At 45.3% G+C, this 23,298-nt stretch overlaps 1 protein-coding gene across 1 annotated transcript in view; it reads left to right on the top strand.

Moving 5' to 3' along the window:
* The window catches only part of ITGA1 (integrin subunit alpha 1), a 121,077-nt gene that overhangs the window by 68,443 nt on the left and 29,336 nt on the right, over positions 1-23,298 (top strand). The window contains exons 10-15 of the mRNA XM_054031426.1: positions 629-702; positions 2,215-2,359; positions 3,535-3,677; positions 7,178-7,321; positions 13,609-13,863; positions 15,543-15,673. Of these exons, the coding sequence (XP_053887401.1) occupies positions 629-702; positions 2,215-2,359; positions 3,535-3,677; positions 7,178-7,321; positions 13,609-13,863; positions 15,543-15,673 (892 nt within the window). The remainder of the gene's footprint in view (positions 1-628; positions 703-2,214; positions 2,360-3,534; positions 3,678-7,177; positions 7,322-13,608; positions 13,864-15,542; positions 15,674-23,298) is intronic.

Below are 23,298 nucleotides of genomic sequence, written 5' to 3'. Positions count from 1 at the left end.
GTTTACTTAGCTCAAGTGAAAAATAGGTAGGCCAATTCTGATCAGACATACCAAACATATTTACCATTGGGCTGCAGCGGCGGCCTGGGGTGGCAAGCCGCGAGGGGTGCCCTGCCGGTTGCTGTGAGGGCAGCAGTCAGGTTGCCTTCGGCGGCATGCCTGCGGGAGGTCCGCCGGTCCCACGGATTCAGCGGCAATTCGGCAGCGGGTATGTCGAAACCACGGGACCGTCAGACCTCCCGCAGGCGTGCCACCGAAGCCGCGGGACCGGGGATCTCCCGCAGGCATAGCGCTGAAGGCAGCCTGCCTGCCATGCTTGGGGCGGCAAAAAAGCTAGCGCCTGTTGGGCTGAGGTCAGTCCAAATGTTAGTTTAAAACCAATTATAATACAATACGTTAGAATGGATATAATGCACTAGAGTGGAAACAGCGTCTTGTTCTTAACAGTAGCACTAATGACTCAGGCCATTAAGTCTGTAATGTTCATTAAATAATGATGCACAGTAAACTGTGTTTAGTGAACGGTCTAGTTAATTGCATCATCTCATCCCATCAGGTCAGAGTTTCATTATATTATTTTATACTGAAACCATAACATGTTTAAAGCTTAAAATGTCCTGTTTGATAGCTACAACAGACCAGCTGGCAGCCTCGTTTGAAATGGAAATGTCTCAAGCTGGCTTCAGTGCTCATTATTCCCAGGTAAATGGACTGTTTGGATGTAAAAAATATTTTTAGAATGGAAGCAGCTGTTTATTGGTTAATGCATGGATTTGGAATTAGGATTCCTGGATTCTGTGCACAATTTTGTTACTGGTTTGCTGTATCACATTTTGGAGCACTCAATAACTCAGTCATTTGTAAAATGGATGTAAAAATATTTATAAGAATAAGTAATTCTCTCACAGTGTTTTGTGAATCTAAATTAATTAATGCTCACATAGCACCATTAAATCAGCAAATGGTTTTCTATAAATGCAAATTGTTGTTATTGTATTTTAAAAGTAAGAGATGTTATGCCATCTCTTGGAAGGATTGCATATTCTTAAATGACAGTTTTAACCATAAAATACTGAAATATATAAGTTCCGTATTACTAGAGGTATAGCATTTTTTAATACATTGACTATTTCAAATACAGAAATTCTAAGTGGTAAATATTAATGGAACATCAGTGCAGGGTACTGAAAACTGATAGTAACCAGAAATCATTAACTCTTTATTTATTTTAGAAAATAATATTGTTCCCATTGTGATGATCTAGACAATGTACAAAATTAAAATGTCAATTAAATACTAGGCCCAAAGGATGGAAAGACCTCCACCCTAAGAAAAAAAAATAGAGGCAAAGGAAAACAACACAAAGAGAGAGGGAATGAACTGGCAAGTTCATCAGATGAACTGGCCCATGTGAAACCCCCACAGGTTTGAATGCAGTTAGAGTTTAGCATTGATGAAAACCTGAGCAACAGACTTTGTTTCATTTGACCTTGCACAAATACTCTGTTTCAGAAATACAATCTCTCCACTTTTACACTGAGGGATATCAAATATAACATGGTAATTATGATTCAGAGAGATCATTCGCCCTTGCACACAGATAGTATGCAGACTGCCAGCCAAAGGAAGTCTTAAGATCCATTTGGTACTGTATATGGTTGCAGTAGCCAAAGGGTCGAACTGCCAAGATCAGAACCTCCTTGCAGGAATGGATTTGTTGGTATTTCAGCAGGCTGGAAATGGGACACCTTTACTTTTTCTGGAAGGCCAGATTGACTGACTCCTGCAGGCACAAAAGATCAGCAGATCCACCCCTAGGGGTTTAAAATCCATCTGGAGATCAATAGAAGCACTGTACTAAGAGGCGACCCGGGAATGGCATTAAATGAGTGCATTTCCCAGCTGGACTTGCCCTGGCTACTTTTGCTGTCTTGCTTATGCTATCTGACTCTGCATCCCCCAGTGGAATAAGGCATGTTCCACTTTGCCTTTACTCCTTTGGCCCAAAGTTGTTAATAAAAATGGGATGAAAAGTGACTTCACTTTATGATTGTGAGGAACTACTAATGTATGAAAGGCAAGGGTAAATATTGCATGTATATGTGAAACAAAAATCAAAGAATATCAAAGAAAATCCAGAGATGATGATTATGGTTCCTGTAAAGAGCAATGTTTTTTTTTGTTTGTTTTTTTGTTTTTTTTTCTGTATGTAAGGACTGGATCATGCTTGGAGCGGTTGGAGCATATGACTGGAATGGGACAGTAATCATGCAAAAAGACAACATGGTTTTAATGCCAAGAAATGATACATTTCGTGACAAGTCTTCAGAAAGAAATGAACCTCTTGCAGCTTATCTAGGTAAGAGAAATGATCCTGCTGAAACCTTTGACCTATGAAATTTGTGTGTTCTCTCTAAAACTCTTCCAAAAAGATATTCCCTACAAAATACAGTCCTGGCTTCCAGGTGGCCAGGAAGATTTGGACTTCAGGGGCATGTCTAAAATACAATATTTTATCATATTAGAACCCGAGTTTGACCAATCGACTTAGATGACACAATATGACCGTGACTCTGCAGTCAATGTAGACCAGGCAACACCCAAACCCTTTGGGTCAGTCTAGACCAGGGGTCGGCAACATTTGGCACGCGGCTCGCCAGGGTAAGCACCCTAGCGGGCCGGGCCAGTTTGTTTACCTGCTAACGCAGAAGGTTCGGCCAATCGCGGCTCCCACTGGCCGCGGTTCACCGTCCCGGGCCAATGGGGGCGGCGGGAAGCCACGGCCAGCACATCCCTCGCCCGCGCCGCTTCCCACCACCCCCATTGGCCTGGGACGGCGAACCGCGGCAAGTGGGGGCCGCGCTCGGCCAAACCTGCCGCGTCAGCAGGTAAATAAACTGGCCCGTCCCGCTAGGGTGCTTACCCTGGCGAGCCACGTGCCAAACGTTGCCAACCCGTAGTCTAGACTGCAGTTGAGAGCAAGCTTCCCAGCCCGAGCAGGTTGACTCGTGCTAGTTTGGCTCAAGCTAACATGCTAAAAATAGCAGTGTGGACATTACAGCACCAACGGATGCTCAGGCTAATCACTTGAGCTCAGACCCAGGGGAGTTGATCCAAGGTAGCAAGGGTCCATTTACCTGGGCTTGAAGGCTCACTCCCAGTTGCAGTGTAGACATAACGCCGACAGACCCATGTCGTCGGTGGGCAGGATCGAACTAGGGACCTTTGGAGCTTAGTGCATGAGCCTCTACAGCATGAGCTAAAAGCCAACTGGCTGTTAGCAAAGGCTGTAGAACAGACTCATTTAACACTCTCTAAGTGGTCTTGGTGCCACTAAATGGGACAGAACACCACACCCAGAAGGTGTGTGGGTTACATAGACACACCCTTACACATCTGCTAGCAGGGCCTCGTGGAAACAAAGTTACACTTGTATGTGTTTTTGCAATATTGGACCTTAAGATTTTGAATCACAGCAATTATTGCTGCTGCAGTCTGTAAATGTTACATCTTGAATTATTTTACTTCCCCTAGGATACACTATAAATTCAGCATCAACACCTGGAGATGTGCTATACATTGCTGGGCAACCTCGCTATAATCACACAGGCCAAGTTATCGTTTACAAAATAGTAGGAGGAGATGTAAAAATACTACAGCGATTAAATGGAGAACAAGTAAGCATGTATTTCACAGTTAAAATGCAGGTGGAATATAGTAAAAAAAACTGTTCACAATGTAATTTGAATGAAAACTATGGATCAGAAAAGCATCTTAGGGAAATTCATAAAGTATAAGATGTTAACATGCTTACAGGATTCTCCTGTCTACTAAAGAATGCAAAATGGACTTAAACCAACCAGCTATTTCCCCAGGAGAATTCCCCGTGTACAGGGAATCTCAGCCAGTGTATAGCTAGTGGAGGTGGCATAGCCACCTCCTATACCAGCTGCTACTCGTATCCTCGGAGAGGAGTGGGTATGGCAGGGCAGAGCAGGGGTGTGATTGAGCTAAATTCCACTACACTTGATCTCCCCACTAGTACAAATTCTGCAGCACCTTGTACTAGTGGTGAAAGTTACAGTAGGCCCCCTGCTGCTTTAAATTCCACTGGGCAGCCAGGGACCAGGGAATCACAACCAGCTTCACTGCTGCCATTGTCAAGTATGCCTGAGAACAGCTCGGATGTGGTTGAGAATTGTGATATTTGTATACTGAAGGCAAGAGAAACCTTTTTAATACTCATCCAAATTTCATACTGTGTCATCATAATGAACTTTTATTATGATTACATTTGTAAAGCTTATACATTAGTTTAGTAGAAAGCTAGAGTCTAACTGTGTTCTTGATACACAATTTCAGGTACATCATGCAATCTTCTTTTAGATGTGTGCACACACACACAGATAAACACACAGACACCCAACATTAAAAGAACATTTAAGTTGCAAAGTTACACACTCAAAATTTAGGAGATATACAAATTAAGGTTATCTGTGCAACCTTAATTCAGGCTCTGTGCGCACATGCATTGTGATACAGTCTTTAATTACATGATTGCATACATTTTTTTTTTCCACAGGTACACTGCCTTATTCAGTGCACAAGATGGATGTCGCTCATTTTATGAACAGCTATTCAATATTTTGTTTTCTTCATTCAGTGTGTGGCCCCATATCTTATTTATTGTACGTTACTCAAACCCCAATTTTCCAGGACCTCATTCAACTGCCTTAACCATGAGTAAGGCTGCAAGTCGGTCACCGAGGTCATGGAAGTCACGGATTCCATGACTTCCTGCGACCTCCGTGACTTCTGCAGCGGCCGGTGCGACTGACCCCAGGGCAACTGGGGCAGTCCCAGGGCTAGCCACACCACACACTGCTCAGGCGGCCTGAGGCCAGCCATCCTGGTTGCTGCTGGAGCAGCCCCAGGGCCAGCCACACCGGCCACTGCTTGGACGGCTCTGGGGCCAGCCGCACCGGCTGCTGCTTGAGTAGCCTGTGGTGCCCAGGCCTCCCCAGAGCAGCTGCGGTTCCCAGGCCACCGCACCCCCAAGCACCAGCTGTGCTCCAGGTCACCCATCCCTGCCCTGGAGCACCAGCGGTGCCCTAGCACACACCCCTGCTGTTCCAGAGCAACAGCGGTGCCTTGGAGCACCTCCTCCCCCCAGAGCAGCAGCAATGCCCTGGAGCCCCACTGAGAGCACCTAAGATTTCATCAGGGGTATTTATAGTACAAGTCATGGACAGGTCATGGGCCGTGAATTTTTGTTTATTGCCCGTGACCTGTCCATGACTTTTACTAAAAATACTGCTGTGAGTAAATCTTAGACTTAACCATGAGTCACTCCTTTCTCATCCTGTAATCTCCAACTTCATTCACTACACATCTTCCAACTTCTGCAGCAAATAAGAGAGGGGTCACTACACAACCCTGATCCTTCCTCAGAGCAGATCCATCTGGTGCACTGAATGAGGCAGGAGTCCTCTGGAAAAACTACTATGTGGTCATGTAATTAAAGACTATATCAAAATACAAATGCACAAGGGGGCCAAATTAAGGGTGCACAGGCAACCCTAATTCTGGCATTTCCTAGCTTCTGAGTGCTTGGCATTGCAATCTTATTAATAGCCTTTAATCAGTTTTTTTTTTGGGGGGGGGTTGGGGGGAGATTTCCTACGTTTTAAAAAAAGCAAACTGAAACATCAGAAATTCCATCATATGGCATCATATTGACATCCACATGGTTCATCAGCTGAGTTGGGACCTTTAGATCCACTGTACAGATCTCAGCCTCTTGAACTAATGGAGTAAAGGATAGCAATAGCAGATTGTCATCCTCTATGCGGAGCAGCCCCAGAGAGGGATGAGAACACACACTGCCAATGGCTGACGTAGATACTTGCTGACGGCAGAGGAATGGTGAGACTCAAGAGTCTTGTATTCCATTCCAGGCTTTGAAGGGAAGTGTACTCTAGTAGTCACAGAACCTTCTGCCAGTTTTCTTACCCAAGCTTGACCCTTTCTGTCCTGTTTCCTCCCATCTGTAGCTGCCCCAGTCTTTACTCTTCCCCCCACCCCCAGCACCTCATCCCATCCCATTCTCCTTGCCTTCCCAGTCTCCACTCCTCAGGCTTCTCATGCTATTCCCAGTCTCTTTGTCAAACCAGCACCATGCTCCCCTTCTCTTCCCAGCTCCACATCTGACCTGTCCCAACTGGATCCCAGTGCCACTCCCCATCCCCCCCACACACACATACAGAGTTTTCCTCACTGGCTCCCTGTCTCCTTGTCCAAGCAGTGCCAGCCTCCCCTCCATCTCCCCTGACACCAGCTCCCAGGCCCAGTCTCCTTACCCAACAAATACTAGACTCTCCCCCCACATCCCAGTCATAGTTTTTTCTCTTCTGCCTCACAATGCTCCTTGTTCTAATATGCTCCTTTCCTTTCCCCTGAGTCTGGCTTTTGTGCGCTCTGGATTTGTGTCAAACAGCTTCCTCTTCCTTGCTGTCTGGGTACCAGCAGAGAGGGTCACTGAGAGCACCAGAGAGACAGACTCCTCACTGTTACTTCTAGAGCACCCCATTCCACAGCGGCAGAAGCAGGAATTATAGAGAATGTCTGGCTTTGCTCCCCATATCCCTGGGCTTCGGCATGCTCATTTTCTTTGTGGGGATGGTGTATGAATAGTCTGGTCACACGTAGGAGTTATGGAGGGTGGAGCACTAAACTAATTCTCTACTAAAACTAAAAACAGATATTTTTCAAAGGCTTATAACTTGTCCACATTTGGGCAGATTTTAACAGGAAGAGCAAAAGGCACATCCCTGACAAAAAGGCCACTCCCTACCAAATTTCAATTCCCTGCCCCAAAGCAAGGGGGTGCTAAAGCAGTTAAAGGGAAAGGTCCCCACATTTTTTCTAAAAGGCAAAAAAACATATTTCTCTAGTCTGATTCTCAGAAATTGGTGAACCATTTTGGCTGAATTTTTCCAGAAAATGCAGCTTAAGGCAGAAACCTCACTTGTAAAATTTCAGCCCAAATGGTTAATGTCTCACAAAGATATATGCAACTGAAAACAGGGTCTTATAATGGGAAATGTTGAGCCTCTGTAATATTAGGTAGTGCTACCAGTCTCGCCTATAATAAATATATCGAATGTTTTTATTGCAGATTGGGTCATACTTTGGGAGTGTTATTACTACAATTGACGTCAATAAAGACTCATTTACAGACACTCTGCTAGTTGGAGCTCCTATGTACATGGGAACTGAAAAAGAGGAACAAGGAAAAGTGTATGTGTATTCTTTGAACAAGGTAACAGCGATACAGTGATTGGCTGGGGAAAAGGGATATGCTCATTAGTTTCTTTGGATCCCTTATTTGAACAAATAATTTGATTAAAATCTTTACTTGGGGATACTCAAATGACAGAAGGTGAGGGAGGTGGCTTACAAAAAGAGGAGAAAGAAAGATTTTTTTAATGACAAATCTTGTTAAATTACCAGCACACAATACAGAGTAGTTCCAAGGAATCTAAAGTAGTATTTTATATGGCTAAGAAATGCATCCTCAGTAGAGCTGGGCAAAAACTGAGTTCAGCCCCCATTCATACTACAACTTTCAACCAGGTTGTCAACAAATTAGGGAAAAACCTTGCTGTACCTGGGTTTCCTGAGTTAGTTACAACTGCAGTGTGAATGGAACTTGTTGGGTCTTCCTGCTTAAAGAGGAAGGATGATTAGAGTGCTAGCCTGGGTCAGGGGAGAATGGGTTCAGTTCCTTGCTCTGCCACATACTTCCTGCTTGACTCTGGGCTTGTCCACATGGGGACACTTAGGGAAATTAATCTAAATTAATGGTTGAAATAGATTATTAGTTAAACCACATTAAACCCCTTTGTGGACACTGAATCAGAAGTTAAATGGCCTTTAGCTTAAGCTAAATCAAATTAAGGCTGCTTTAATTCTGAATCAAAATGTCCACACAGGGGTTTAATCTGGTTTAACTAATCCACTTTAAATTCATATCTTTAGTTAATTTAAATTAATTTTCCCGAGTGTCCCCATGTAGACAAGCCCCAAGTGCATCCATAAAATAGGTGTAATAGTGCTCCCATACTTTACAGGGGTGCTGTTAGGATGAACATATTAAAGATTGTGAGGTGTGGCGATATTACACTGATAGGGCCCAGGTAGATTCAGATTCACTTCGTTCTCTAACTTTGCAATGATATTCCTGAATGTTCTTCTTCAAATGATTGTCCATGTGGATTCCATTCTTGAGGAACATGTGCCCTATTCACATAAGATCAGATTCTTTTGACCAGCAGTGTCCATTGGGGCTATGCCTGTGCCCTAGATGTCTTCATGCTCCCCTATCCCCACTTCCATCATAAAGGGTACTGAGAGCCTGACCATCCTTTAGTTTTTTCTTACTGCCCAAGGCTGTGAGATAGAACCCTTGCAGCGTCTGCCTGCATCTCTATGACTGTTGCAGTTAGCGTTAGTGATTTGTTAGTTATGAGGATGTTAGTTAACTTTTATTTTGCCCAGTGGCTTAAAAAAAGAACATTTTTATTAATTTTCCTTACATAGTTAATTGGCTCAGGGCCGCAGTCCCCCAGTAATGGGAAAGCTGCATCTTCGGAGTTTAAGACATGCTCCTCGTGATGCTTCTGTGCCACTCAACAATAGTCACTCTAAATGCCTGATTTGTTTAGGTGAAGGACATATCCCTGACCATTGCTCAAGCTGCCGCTCTTTTTCCAAGCACGCTCAGAAGGGATGCCAGCCTAAGGTTATATTTTCTGGAGTAGGGATAGGAAAGAGCCTCACTCCAGAGATAAGGATACCCTCAGAACTGGGTCACAATTGTCAACATGTGTTAGGGCTTGTCTTGAACTTTGCAGTGGAAGGGCAGCCATTGGCCTAAGATGGGTTCCTCTGGACTCCGATGCCAGCAGTATCTAGTACCAGCTAAATCTAAATCCACTGACCGCCTTTCCTCCAGTACTGACTTTTTGATACCCACAGGACCCAGTGAACTGATATCATTCTTTTTGACACCTCTGGCCTATTTGAGACCAAATGAGCCTGGTACCAGAGTCCCCCCTGCTGACTCATACAACATCAGCTGTGCTAACTAGGCCTTCAGTCACTGAAATTACAGGATCACATACAGCTATGCAGTACCATCTACTTCACCTACCCAGATAGAAGGGTGCAGGAGCTCCCTAGCACAGCAGAATGGGAGCCCCACCACTGGAGGAGAGGCATGTCTTCTCCATCATAGAGACTCATTTCCTGTTCATCCCCCTCCATGGGAAGAACACTGAGAGTCCGGGAGGGATTAGACAGTGAAATTCATGGCCAAGACCCTTGACATCTCACTAGAAGCAATGCAAGAGAAGTCACACAATCAGCTAGATATTCTGTACTGTTCCATATCTGGTAGATTCACCATATGTGTTAATGAGGGACTGTTGCAAGGACGAGGGGCAGACTCCAGCATCAATATCTGTCACTTCAAAGAGGGTGGATAGATGGTACCAAGTTCATCACAAGGGCTTTGAGAAAGCCCCTCACAAGGGCTACTATTCACGTCTGGTGCCAAGCTCACTTGTCATAGCAGTTATTCAGGAAAGATCTAAGCAGAAAGGGCCTTATAAACAACACCAAGGGAAAAGGATCATAAAAGAGTGGATCTGTTCAGCAAAAAAGTCTACTCCTCTGACTGTTTCCAGATATGCAGTGCCAACTGCCAGGTGCTTCTTGCAAAATGTGACTATCTGCCCTGGGACAATTTGTACCAATTTATAAAAAGATCTCTTGCAGGAGCACACGGAAGAATTAAAATTCATCATGCTAGAGGCACAGCTGATAGCTGGAACTTCCCTGCAAGCTGCTTTGGATGTGTCTGAGACATCTGCATACATCATGACCACACTGGGGGCAATGAGAAGATCCTCCTGGTGCTAGTCACTGGGGATACCAAAGGAGGTCCAAATCATTTGAGGATTTTCCATTTGAGGACTGCAATCTCTTCAACTCAAAGACCAACAAGTCCTTCCACTCATTAAAGGACTCTAGAGCCACTTTGTGTTCTCTAGTCTAGTACACGCCAAAGAGAAAAAAAGCCAGACCTCAAGTCTCCTTCAGCCAGCATTCCTATGCTTCATACTACTATTACCCAGAGGGGACTCTGGATCTACCAAGGGAGAAGTAGAGGTTCCAATGCAGATGACCCACTGCCTCTGACAGATATGACACATTTGATGTCTTTCTTTTGACAGCAGCTTTCACACCACAGTCAGAACCTTTGGAGATTTCTACTCTTCTCGTCCCCCACTTTGCCTCTTTTGGTAACTGCCTTCCTTTTTTTCAGTACCCTGGATTGGGATCATCATGGACCAGTGGGTCCAAGAGACTGTCAGTAATGGATATTTGCATACAATTTCAGTCCCTTCCTACCCTTCACCCCCTTTTCCCATCCTCTTCAGGGACCCCTCACAAAATAACATTGAAGCAAGAAGTGGACTCTCTGCTGCATCTCAGAGCAACAAAACAGGTACCCTTAGAGTTCAGAGGTGGGTGGGTTTATTTCTACAATAGTATCATTCCAAAGAAGAAAGAAGGTTCAGTGTCTTAACTGCATATTTCCTATGAGTCAGATGTATCTCACATTTCTAGCAGGAATATCTCTGTATAAATACAGAGTCCTGCCCTTTGGCTTTTCCACAGCACAAAGGGTGCTATCAAGTACTTGGCAGCTCATTTAAGGAGATGTATCCCATTGATAGGTTGATCTGAGGAAGATCATCCCCAGCAGGTAACAAACTCAATTCAAGTAACATTACACTGGGCTCAAAGTCAGTGAAAAATCCACACTAACCCTTAATCAAAGCATAGAGGTCATAGGAGTCACATTAGATTCTAGATCAGAAGAGCTTACCTCCCAAAAGAAAGATTCCAAACGATAGCTGACCTCATTAGCCAACTTCAAGCTCATCCAAAAACCTCAATAAGAGCATGCCTCATACTTCTGGGACACATGTCCTTATGGTCCTATGTGACAACTTAACAGACTTTGCCTATGCTTCATGCAAGGGTGATTGAAATCAGTGTCTACACAGCAGAGACCACATGGATGTATTAGTCACAGTTCCACCCTCAAGAAGTCCTCTCCTCATTAGATTGGTGAAAAGACATCTCAGGTGTGCAAGGGACAGGTCAATGTACCCTTTTCTGCAACGTACCCTTTTCTGCATGTCAACATACCAAGACTCTGGTGACGGATGTCTCATCTCAGGGATAGGGGAATCATCTAAATCACTTTCAGACACAGGGCCTATGGTCAAGAAACTGGTCTGCACAAAAATGTCCTGGAACTCTGAGCTATCCACCTGGCATGTAAACCATTCCTGCCTCTATTCCAGGGATCCACAATGCAAGTGCTGACAGTCAACATCACATCTATGCATTATGTCACCCAGCAGTGGAGGAGCCAGATCATCTCTGCTCTGTCAGCAGGCTATTTGGTTCTGTGTTTAGTATATTCATCACTCAATTATGCAAAGGCCCTGCATCTTCCATGCGTTCAGAACTTGCTCCCATATCACCTCAACAGACATTTCTCAAACTACCACAAGTAATATCAGTTGTGGTGTTTGCTCTGGTGAACTCTCAGTGCAATTCCTGATCACATTGTCTGCTTTGCCCGACATAGTCACACAGCACAACAATCAGATCCTACATCCAGATCCACTATTGGGTCTACACCTGACAGCCTGGAAACTGGCTAGCTGACATCCACTGGAAGAAAGCATTCAGTGGAAGTTCAGAACAATCTGCTCCAAGCAGGAAAGCCTCAACTAGACTGACTTTTATAAAGCTAAGTGGAAGAAGTCTTTTATTTGGGCGTCTCATCACCAGCTCCCCAACAATACCCATGTCAGCAATATTGGACTATTTCCTAGCCCTGAAACAATTGACTTTCGATTAGTTTCAGAGGGATCTATCTAACAATAATATCTATGCATCACCCTCCTATCCAGGGCCACACTGTGTTTTCTTACCCTGAGTGACCAGATTCCTTACAGGCCTCTTTCATGTTTTTTCTACAGGTCAGGAGCTCCATCCCACTTGGGACCTCAGCATAATATTAATAAGATTGATGGCTTCCCCCCTTTGAGCCCTTAGCAACCTGTTCTCTGTACCACCTATCTATGAAGACTGTCTTTTTAGTAGTCATTACATCAGCTTGAAGGATGGGGCGACTCAGATCCATAGGTCGGTTCTTCTATACAGTGTTTCATAAGGACCGCTTTATTCTCTGGCCCAGTTTCCTGCCCAGAGTTGTTTCAGAATTCCATATGAACCAATTTATTAATCTCCGAGTTTTCTTCCATGAGGTTAACTCAACCCTAGGGGAAGTTATACTTGATGTAATAAGGGCACTGTCAAGACAAAATCATTCAGGAACACACGTAGGCTGTTTGTGACCTTTGCTTATAGGGTTAAGGATCTCACAATATCATCATAGAAAGTATCAATATGGGTCTCTAAGTGTATAATAGTATGTTACAGTTATCCAAGTTAGATCCACCTAGCCACATTACAGCTTATTCCACTAGAGGTCACACAGCCTCTGCTATCTGATTGAAGAATTTCCCTATTTGTGAAATTTATAAGGCTGGCAACATGGAGTTCAGTCCACACATTAACAGGTGTTCTTTGATACAGGCTTCCAGATCAGATGCCTACTTTGGTAGGACTGTCCTGCAGGATTCCTAGTGTCCACCTCTACACAAACAGAAAACTACTTGATGGCCATCACAAGGGGAATCCATATGAATAATCCTTTGAAGAAGAAAGGATGGTTATGTCCCTTACAGTAACTGTGACTCTTTGAGATGTGTTGTCCACATGGATTCCACAACCTTCCCTCATTCCCTGCTGCTATAGAGACCTACTCCTCTGGCATTCTGTATTGACAAATGAACTGAGGGATGGTTGGGCACGCTCTGCCCTTTATGTCCTCAGGTCAGGGGGCTTGAGGACATCTAGAACCTGGCACAGCCCCAATGGACCCTGATGACCAAAAGAATCCAATCTTGCATTCATGGGGTGACTATTTCAGGGCTAGAAAACAACCCATACTTACCAAGACTGGAAGTACAATATTCAGGACAACTGCCATTTGTGATCCAGAATAAACCTTGTTGTATCTTTCCGGTTCAGGGAACTTCTTTTGGAGAGAATACTTGCAGCAGCTTAAAGGGTTAAGTGGTTTAGTTAAAGTACCATACAGACACTATTAGGATGCTGTGTCTTCCTATGGCCCATTACTTCAGACAGCTGTCACAGACAGACAAACACACTGCAAATCTCTCCTTTCCTGCTTAGAGTCAGCATGGGAGCCAGAATTTAGGAACCACAGCTTTTCACCATATATAGAATAATATTTTAACACCACATGGTTTCTGTTAAGTGACTTAACTTTGTGTAATGTATCTGTTTGTCTTGAGTCCACGTGCTTTTAAAAGCCTGCTTTGCTGTAAAGTCAACGGCAGTCCCTAAACATTACATTTATCCTTTTCACAGACAACATTTGAATATCAGATGAGCCTTGAACCTATGAAGCAAACTTGCTGTTCATTGTTAAAGCACAGCTCCTGCAAAAATCACAAGAATGAACCTTGCGGTGCGCGCTTTGGGACTGCAATTGCTCCAGTAAAGGACCTCAACCTTGATGGGTTTAATGATATTGTAATAGGAGCGCCTTTAGAGGATGATCATCGAGGAGCTGTGTACATATATCATGGCAATGGCAGTAGTATAAGGAAAGAATATGCCCAGGTAGGAGTCTGTGATAGAGTGTACAAACCCCACACTGGGCAACAAGGGGTTAAGAGACTATTTTGGGCTCAGCCAGCCCCGCTCTGCCACACCTGCAGCCACTGCTACATCTGCTGGAGGAATTAAAAGGCAGAGAATTAGCTCATTTAGGTGGCAGATCTGGAGGTGAACTGGGTGGCAGATCTGCAGCTAGCAGAGCAGAGCAGAGGGAAGCCTAAGACTCTGACACAGCTGACCAAAGGGGTCCTCCCTGAGGGAAGGGAGGACCCACCTCGGATACAACCAGTGAAGGAAGTATCCTGTGGACTTTGGACATTGGTAACCCCCTCTTACTTATTGTGATTTGGGTTTCCCCACCAGGGGAAAGCCTTGGACTAAGCTGATCCCAGGGGGGTGGACAAGAGGAAGAGGCCCAGGGAGGACAGCTTTAAGTAGCCTGGGTTTTTGGATTACTGGTAGCCCAAATGGTCCTGGGTTGGAGCCTGGTGGAATGGGAGAGCCTGGGCTCCCCTCCCTGCAATCCCCCTGGCAGTCAGAAGTTGCAGCCATGACCACTAGGCCATGCTCCCCAAGTGAGGACCATTACAGAGTCAAATATATAGATTAGCAGCAGTTATAAGAACAGTGTGTTTTAACAGACATCCTTTGATTAGGGTGGAGTCATTACTCCTTTAGGGCTTGATCCAACGCCTATTGAAATAAGTGGAAGTCTTTCCATTTACTCTGGATTGTTTCTTTACTACAGCACTCAATCCAACTGTAACTGTAACTATTGACTTTAGTCAGAGTTTGATAGGCCCCATTGAAGTCAATGCGAGTTTCTTCACCAACTTCAGTAGGGTCAAATTGTGACCTCCGCAACCTCGACAGCTTCCTTTTAAGAATGCTAAGTACAGTTAAACTCATTCTGACTTTACTAAATTTGACTATTATGATCTATTGTTATAAAACACTTTTTCTTGTTTTTATCATGTCTTCTATTGTGTTTTCATTAGAAATCTTCTAAATATGCTCTGTATGGATAGATAAAGGAGACACTTAACAATTCCTAAAGGATCCAGTGATGTAGCTGGGCATTTTATATTGTGCTCATCACCGTGGTAACTCTTTTAGAAGGTCTATAACAGAGCGGCCAAACTTACTGACCCTCTGAGTCACATAAGACAATCTTCAGCAGTTCGAGAGTCAGAGCAAAGCTGCCGGGGCTCGGGACTTCAGCCCCGTGGGAGGTGCCTGCCGGGGCTTCAGCCCTGCTCCTGTTGAAGCCCCGAGCCCTGGCACGTGTACCCCACAGAGTGGAAGCCTTGGACCCCACTGGGCAGAAGCCCTGAGCCCTGGCAGGTGCGCCCCATGGGGCTGAAGCCTCGAGGCCCCGCTCCCCGCTGGGCAGAAGCCCCTACCACACCACTCCACTGTAAGACAGAGGTCCTGAGCTCTCCCCCTCCTTCCCACCAGTCTGGTAGGTGGAGAATGGGGAGGTGCATGGGGGGGCTCCATGAGCTGCACTTTAATGGTAAAAGAGCCGCAAGTGACTCACAAGCCAGTTTGGCCACCCCTGGTCTATAATGAAAATGCAGTGTTAAAATTCTAAAAGGCCTATTCACACCCAACTCATCCATCCTTAATGTATTTATATGAGCTGTTGTATACTACATAAAGCTATTAATTCTTTTTCATAGCGTATTCCATCAGGTGGAGATGGGGAAAAAGTGAAATTTTTTGGTCAGTCTATACATGGAGAAATGGATTTAAATGGTGATGGTCTAACGGATGTCACCATTGGAGGCCTTGGTGGTGCTGCCCTCTTTTGGTATGTATATTAAAAGCATTTGTTTAAAGGGGAAAAGCCTAAATCACCTGTAGATTGTTGGCTGTTCTCTGTTGGTAGACTAAAGTTTTCATGTTGACTGTTTTCTTTATTCCCTGTAGTGTTGTATTAATTTAGATGGAATAAAAGGGTCTAAAGAGTCATAGGCATGAATATGACCTGAAACTTTCCAACATTAAACAGAGTTAAACAAGGTTCAGGATTTGGAATACAGAGACCTCAGCCTACTTAGTACGTGCCATGGCAAACAAACCATCAAGCATCCTTTTATTAAAGTTACAGAAAAATAAGGAAAAGCAGTTAAAGCATTTGAAATGCAAAGCATTAAATAATGTTTTCATTTTAACAACATTCCTTGTTCCCTGGAGAGAGTCTTTAGAAGGAATTCCCACCTCTACCCCATCCCCCTTCACACCGTGTTTGACATTTTTATAGATGGTAATAACTGTTCTCTTTGGGAAAAGAGATGGGCTAGAAGACACAACAAGTTGCACACACACGCACACACACAAAAGTGGGAGAGAAAAAAATAGCAAAGAGAAAATACAGCTTCTCTCACTTGGAGCCTCACTGGGTGGAGAAACACAAGCACTGCTCATGGTCTTGTCAGTCACTCCAAGATCTGGCAAACTTGTACCAACATTGGGCAGTTTAGGGCATTGCATTTATCTTCCTGTTTCATGTCAGAGGTTTAGAGCAGTGTTGCAAAATATATAGTGTTGGCCAACTAAGCCAGACTCTTGTTAGACAGAAGGAAAAAAGGAGAGGGATAGGAAAGAGAAGAAATAAGGTGGGGAAGGAAAAGAACATACAAGTCTCACATCCCAGGTAATATTTGGGATTTAGCCAAAGCCAGTGAAGGTGATGATGTAATCTGGTTCCCTCTCTCAAGTCTGGTCTAGTCAGGACATCTTTCAGGATTAGTATGAAGAAGGTTGGGGTCCCAGGAGACAGTATGGGTAGCAGCCATGATAGTGAAGCTTGCTCCTTTCCCAGTCAACCAGCATCACAGTAGTTGGCTTTCCTCTCAAAGTCTCTTTTTGAGGACCCCAAAAGGGGAATGATGAGCAGTCTAGCCCGTCCTTTCAGTATTGTCCATCTGTTAGGCCTAGTTTCTAGCACATCAATTTTGGTTTACTGATTTTCAGTTCTACACTTTTCTTGTTTACCAGACAGGATCTTAGCACATTCCTTGAGTTATATTAATAGGCCTTTTTGTTCAGACTAATTTATTTTTTCTGTCGCCTTTTTGCACCTTTTCCCTTCGATATTTGTTATAGGTTATTGTGACATCTTTTAAACTTACTTACTTTTTACATTTGATCTTACAATTAGGGTAACTTTGTAGGCCCAACTATTATAGTTGTGTGTGTGTGTCGCCATTAAAATAATAATAGGTGCTTAACTTGCGCTAATTAATTAACATACACACTCCCGATTGAAGGGTGGACTATTGCAGGAAAACGATGTGTCTCACCTGTGTTTGTACTTGTTTCATCTCATATTTTAGTATTATATATGGATCTTAATATTTCTAATGTCTCCCTGAGAGGAGAAATAATGAAAAAATGAAACTTGCTATATTATAAAAGTAATCATAATTTTAATTTTTTATCTAAACAAAAAGACCCTATTCTTTTAGAATATAGACAAAATAGAACCTACAACATTTTCACTGAACTAACTGTGGCTTAATATGTAATGGCAAAATTAAGCATAAATTATTACATCCAAGGTCAAAAGAATAAATAACAAATCCCGCACTTCCTGTAATAATAGTAATTAAACATATTAAATCCTGTTCTAATGTAAATGAACTGAGACTAAATTTAGTATTTGTGATGAGTTGTGATTACTGTCTGAATAACAGCTAGTCTGTTCTAAGCAGATCCTATGTTTTGTTTCCCCATTTTTCTTCGTCCCCCTTCCAACCTACTTCTTTGTCTCATCCAATTGTCTTGTCTTTTAGGCCCCAGTTTCGCAGTGGAACAACTCTCAGTGGGTAAAGTTAAGCATGTGTATAAGTCTTTGCAGGATCAGGGGCCTTAGACTGTCTCTCTTTGGGGCAGGGACTCAATGTTAACCCCAAAAGTTCAAAATCATGAGTCAGGCTCCAAAAATCATCAGATTTTCTTAACAATCATAAGAAATTTTAAAAATAATAAGTATGGGGTCGTCTTATTTACATTCTGGCTTTTTAACCATTAAGGTGCCCTTGGGTTACATTTTCAAGCTTTTCTTTGTGACTACAAGGACTAGAAGCTTACTTTTTCTTTTTAAATGACAGCTAAGATTCTTACCTAATCAGTGATCTCCAGGAGCTGGGGCTTTAAGCAAAACACCAAATATCACAAGACTCATAACAAAATCATAAGACTTGGCAGCATGGGGATTGTCATTTACTATATATGCCTGGTACAACGGAGGCCTGACCTGGTTGAGACATCTAGGTACTACAACATTAGATAAGTTAAGTCATAATAGTGAAAGCAGATACAATTTCTGAAGCCAATGAATGTTGTGCCTGTTTATACTGGGCTGGATTTAACCCTTGAAGTCAATGAAAGTTTTCATAGACTAATCAGTGTTGTCTTGTAAAAACAGAGAACAGAAATCATCGTAACAAATAATCCTTCTCCCAAGACTTTACCAACCAGAATTTTGGACTTAGAAATACTTTTTTATTTTTTGCTATTAATACATTTTATGTTGCCTCTGGTTTTAATTTGCTGGCTTTTACATACTTTTCTGATGTTTGCAAAATAAGAAGTAAAAACCATTTTGGATAAAATTTTCAGAAGCAGCTAAGTGACTTAGCAGCCTAAGTCCCATTTCCCTTTGACTTACAATGAGATTTAGGCTCCTAAGTACCTAACAATCTCTTTAGAAAATGGGACTTAGGCTTCTAAGGCCTGGTCTACACTAGGCGTTTATGTCGAAGTTAGCGCCGTTACATCGAATTAACCCTGCACCCGTCCACACCGCGAAGGTATTTAGTTCGACATAGAGGTCTCTTTAATTCGACTTCTGTACTCCTCCCCGACGAGGGGAGTAGCGCTAAATTCGACATGGCCATGTCGAATTACGCTAGGTGTGGATGGAAATCGACGCTAATAGCTCCGGGAGCTATCCCACAGTGCACCACTCTGTTGACGCTCTGGACAGCAGTACGAGCTCGGATGCTCTGAACTGCCACACAGGAAAAGCCCCGGGAAAATTTGAATTTGAATTCCTTTTCCTGTCTGGCCAGTTTGAATCTCATTTCCTGTCTGGACATCGTGGCGAGCTCAGCAGCACTGGCAACGATGCAGAGCTCTCCAGCAGTGATGGCCGTGCAATCTCAGAATAGAAAGAGGGCCCCAGCATGGACTGATCGGGAAGTCTTGGATCTCATCGCTGTGTGGGGTGATGAGTCCGTGCTTTCCGAGCTGCGATCCAAAAGACGGAATGCAAAGATCTACGAGAAGATCTCTAAAGACATGGCAGAGAGAGGATACAGCCGGGATGTAACGCAGTGCCGCGTGAAAATCAAGGAGCTGAGACAAGGCTACCAGAAGACCAAAGAGGCAAACGGACGCTCCGGATCCCATCCCCAGACATCCCGTTTCTACGAGGCACTGCATTCCATCCTCGGTGCGGCCGCCACCACTACCCCACCAGTGACCGTGGACTCTGAGGATGGGATAGTGTCCACGGCTGGATCCTCGGACATGTTAGCGGACGGGGAAGATGAGGAAGGAGATGAGGAGGACGAGGCAGTCGACAGCGCTCACAACGCTGATTTCCCCGACAGCCAGGATCTCTTCATCACCCTTACAGAGATCCCCTACCAACCCTCCCCAGCCGTTACCCCGGACACAGAATCTGGGGAAGGATCAGCCAGTAAGTGTTGTAAAAATCTAAACATTTATTTGTAACAGAACAGGAATATTAACAATTTAAAAAATGGGTTTCTCATGATTAGTTTGATTAGCTTAACGGTTCAGTCATGGGCAGTGCAACTATTGAAAAAAAATCTAGCAATGTCCGGTTTTGCATGATTGTCCTGCCCAAGCCGCTCTACTGGTTAGTCACTGCTACAGCAGCTACAGTAAAATGCGGTCTATATGTCCGGGGATGGAGCAGAAATCCTCCTGTGACATCTCGAGGAAGCTCTCCTGGAGGTAATTGGAAATCCGCTGCATTAGGTTCTTGGGGAGAGCGGCCTTATTGGGTCCTCCGTAGTAGGACACGTTGCCACGCCACGAGACTATCAAGTACTCTGGAATCATTGCTCTGCACAGCATGGCGGCATACGGCCCTGGTCTTTGCAGGCTTTCCCGGAGCATTCTCTCTTTCTCGCTGTCAGAGATCCTCATGAGGGTGATGTCGCTCATGATGACCTGCTTTGAATGAGGTAGGGGAATGTTAGTGTTGGGACTGCTTTGCCGTTCCTTTACAGAACTGTAACCGCTGGTTTGCAGCCACGCGGTGGAGGCGGGAGAGGGGCAGCCGAAAGGGATCGTTCCCGGGGACAGCCGCGAGGGTGTGGGACAGGAGCAGACTTCCTGCTTGCCGAATTGCTGGCAGCAGGGACCGACATTGATTTCAATGTGAAATGAGGCCATTGCTAATATTAAAGTTTTAAGCTGCCACAAGTCTACGGCTTACCATGTCTGCCTGCAACAGAAATTCCGTTCTCCTGAGAGGCTTCTCAAATGTGCTGTAGAAGACCCCAGGCACTGAATGCGAAGGCCGAGAATTCGACCTTGTGCTGAGTGCGCATGTGAGAGGTGCTGTGCATGGTCTTGTTAACAGAGAAAGACTATGTTCTTTGTTCACAACTACATTTATCTTTCTGAGGAATTCACTCCCTTTTTCCCATTCCCACAGCCCCATCTGCGACTGTCTCACAACCTAGCCTGTCATCACACTCCCAGAGGCTAGCGCGGATTAGGCATAAGAAGAAGAGGACACGGGAGGACATGTTCTCGGAGCTTATAGCCTGCTCCAGAGCCCAGGCAGCACAGCAGACCCAGTGGCGGGAGAACTTGACCCGAATGCACCAAGCCAACATGGATCGGGAGGAGAGGTGGCGTCAGGAAGACCAGCAGGCGACTCAAACCCTGCTTGGACTAATGAGGGAGCAAACGGACACGCTCCGGCGCCTTGTGGATGTTCTGCAGGAACGGAGGCAGGAGGACAGAGCCCCGCTGCAGTCCATCTCTAACCGCCCTCCCCCGCCACCAAGTCCCATACTCCCCTCACCCAAAGTGCACAGAAGGAGAGGCGGCAGAGTCCCTGCTAACTCTCACTCCACCCCTGCAGAGAGCTCGAGCAGCAGAAGGCTCTCATTCCCCAAAATTTGACAAGTTCTTTCCTTCCCGCCTGACACAAGCCCCCGTCCAAGTTTCACTTTCCCAGTTCCATGTTTGGTTGATAATAAAAAATACGTTTCTGTTAACTACTGTTTCCATCATGTTCTTTTGCAGGAGGGGGGGATAGGGGGTTGGTAATTCGACAGGACAGTCACCTTTGGCAGGGTATATAGTCGGGGGCAGGCACAGCAGCAGGGCACATACATAGTGCAGTGATGCAGTGACTAGTTACCCTGGTTAGTCTGGGAGGTTGTTTTCATGTTATGTGGTGGGGGGTGGGTTGCTCTGTGACTTTGTGGCAGGGGAGGGCAGTTACAGATCTTAAGCGGCGGTCCTTAGGCAGGATCACAGAGCCACACAGCAGGGGATCTGTAACCGTCCTCCCCCTGCCACAAAGTCACATAGACCCCCCCATACACACAGTCCCTATCAGGAGGGGTGACAGGCTCCGTTGAAACAACCATCCCACCGCAGCGGAGCCTGTCAATCCTTGAGTTTAGAAGCTGCATTCGCGCCACTACAGTACACCCGCTCCGCACCACAGTCTGCGTCCCAGTTTTAAAAAATTCCCGCGAATACAGTATTAAAGAAAACGGTGTGCTTTAACAAAGTAGAACTATTTTTATTTTGAAACGTGTGTTGGAAGTGGGGTGAAGGGGGTATGTAACTGGATAGGATAGTCAACATTAACTGGGCAAAGAAATGGGGGCAGGTTTAGCTTCTCAATACACAAACTTTAAAGTCACAGGTTACCCTGCTCACTCAGGAACTTTGCTTTCAAAGCCTCCCGGATGCACAGCGCTTCCCGCTGGTCTCTTCTAATCGCCCGGCTGTCTGGCTGTGAGTAATCAGCAGCCAGGCTATTTTCCTCAACCTCCCACCCCGCCATAAAGGTCTCCCCCTTGCTCTCACAGAGATTGTGGAGCACACAGCAAGCTGCAATAACAATGGGGATATTGGTTTCGCTGAGATCACAGCGAGTCAGTAAGCTTCTCCATCTCCCCTTGAGACGGCCAAAAGCACACTCCACCACCATTCTGCACTTGCTCAGCCGGTAGTTGAAGAGTTCTTTTTCAGTGTCCAGGGCGCCAGTATAGGGCTTCATGAGCCAGGGCATTAGCGGGTAGGCTGGGTCCCCGAGGATGACTATAGGCATCTCCACATCCCCAAGAGTTATTTTGTGGTCCGGGAAGTAAATACCTTGCTGCAGCCGTCTAAACAGACCAGAGTTCCTGAAAACACGAGCGTCATGAACCTTGCCCGGCCATCCGACGTAGATGTTTGTAAAACGTCCCCTGTGGTCCACCAGTGCTTGCAGCACCATGGAAAAGTAGCCCTTTCTGTTAATGTACTGGCTGGCCTGGTGTTCCGGTGCCAGGATAGGGATGTGAGTTCCATCTATGGCCCCACCGCAGTTTGGGAATCCCATCGCTGCGAAGCCATCTATGATCGCCTCCACGTTTCCCAGGGTGACTACCTTTGGCAGCAGTACATCAACGATTGCCTTGGCTACTTGCATCACAACAACCCCCACGGTAGATTTGCCCACCCCAAACTGGTTCGCGACTGACCGGTAGCTGTCTGGCGTTGCAAGCTTCCACAGGGCTATGGCCACTCGCTTCTGGACAGTCAGGGCTGCTCGCATCCGGGTGTCATTGCGCTTCAGGGCAGGGGACAGCAACTCACAAAGTTCCAGGAAAGTTCCCTTCCGCATGCGAAAGTTTCGCAGCCACTGGGATTCATCCCAGACCTGCAGCACTATGCGGTCCCACCACTCAGTGCTTGTTTCCCGTGCCCAGAATCTCCTTTCGACGGCATCAACATGACCCATTGCCACCGTGATGTTCTCGGCGCTGGGTCCCCTGCTTTCTGAGAGGTCTGTGCTACTCTCAGACTTCAGGCCATCACCGCGTTGACGTAGCCTCCTCGCCTGACTTTTCTGCATCTGCCTCAGGGAAAGGTGTATGATAAGTTGCGAGGTGTTGAGAGCGGCCACAACTGCAGTGATGGTTGCAGCAGGCTCCATGCTCGCAGTGCTGTGGCGTCCGCGCTGTCACTGACTAGAAAAGTGCGCGAACTGATTTCCCGCCGGCGCTTTCAGGGAGGGAGGGCGGGAGTGATGGACGGATGACGACAGTTACCCAAAAGCACCCTGGACACCTTTTTTTTACCCAGAAGGCATTTGCGGCTCCACCCAGAATTCCAATGGGCAGCGGGGACTCCGGGAACTGTGGGATAGCTGACCACAGT

The sequence above is a fragment of the Malaclemys terrapin genome, chromosome 6 (genome assembly GCF_027887155.1).
Source record: "Malaclemys terrapin pileata isolate rMalTer1 chromosome 6, rMalTer1.hap1, whole genome shotgun sequence".
Classification (NCBI taxonomy): Eukaryota; Metazoa; Chordata; order Testudines; family Emydidae; genus Malaclemys; species Malaclemys terrapin.
Note: the sequence above shows the minus strand (reverse complement) of the source record. Positions and strands in the feature narration are given on the sequence as shown.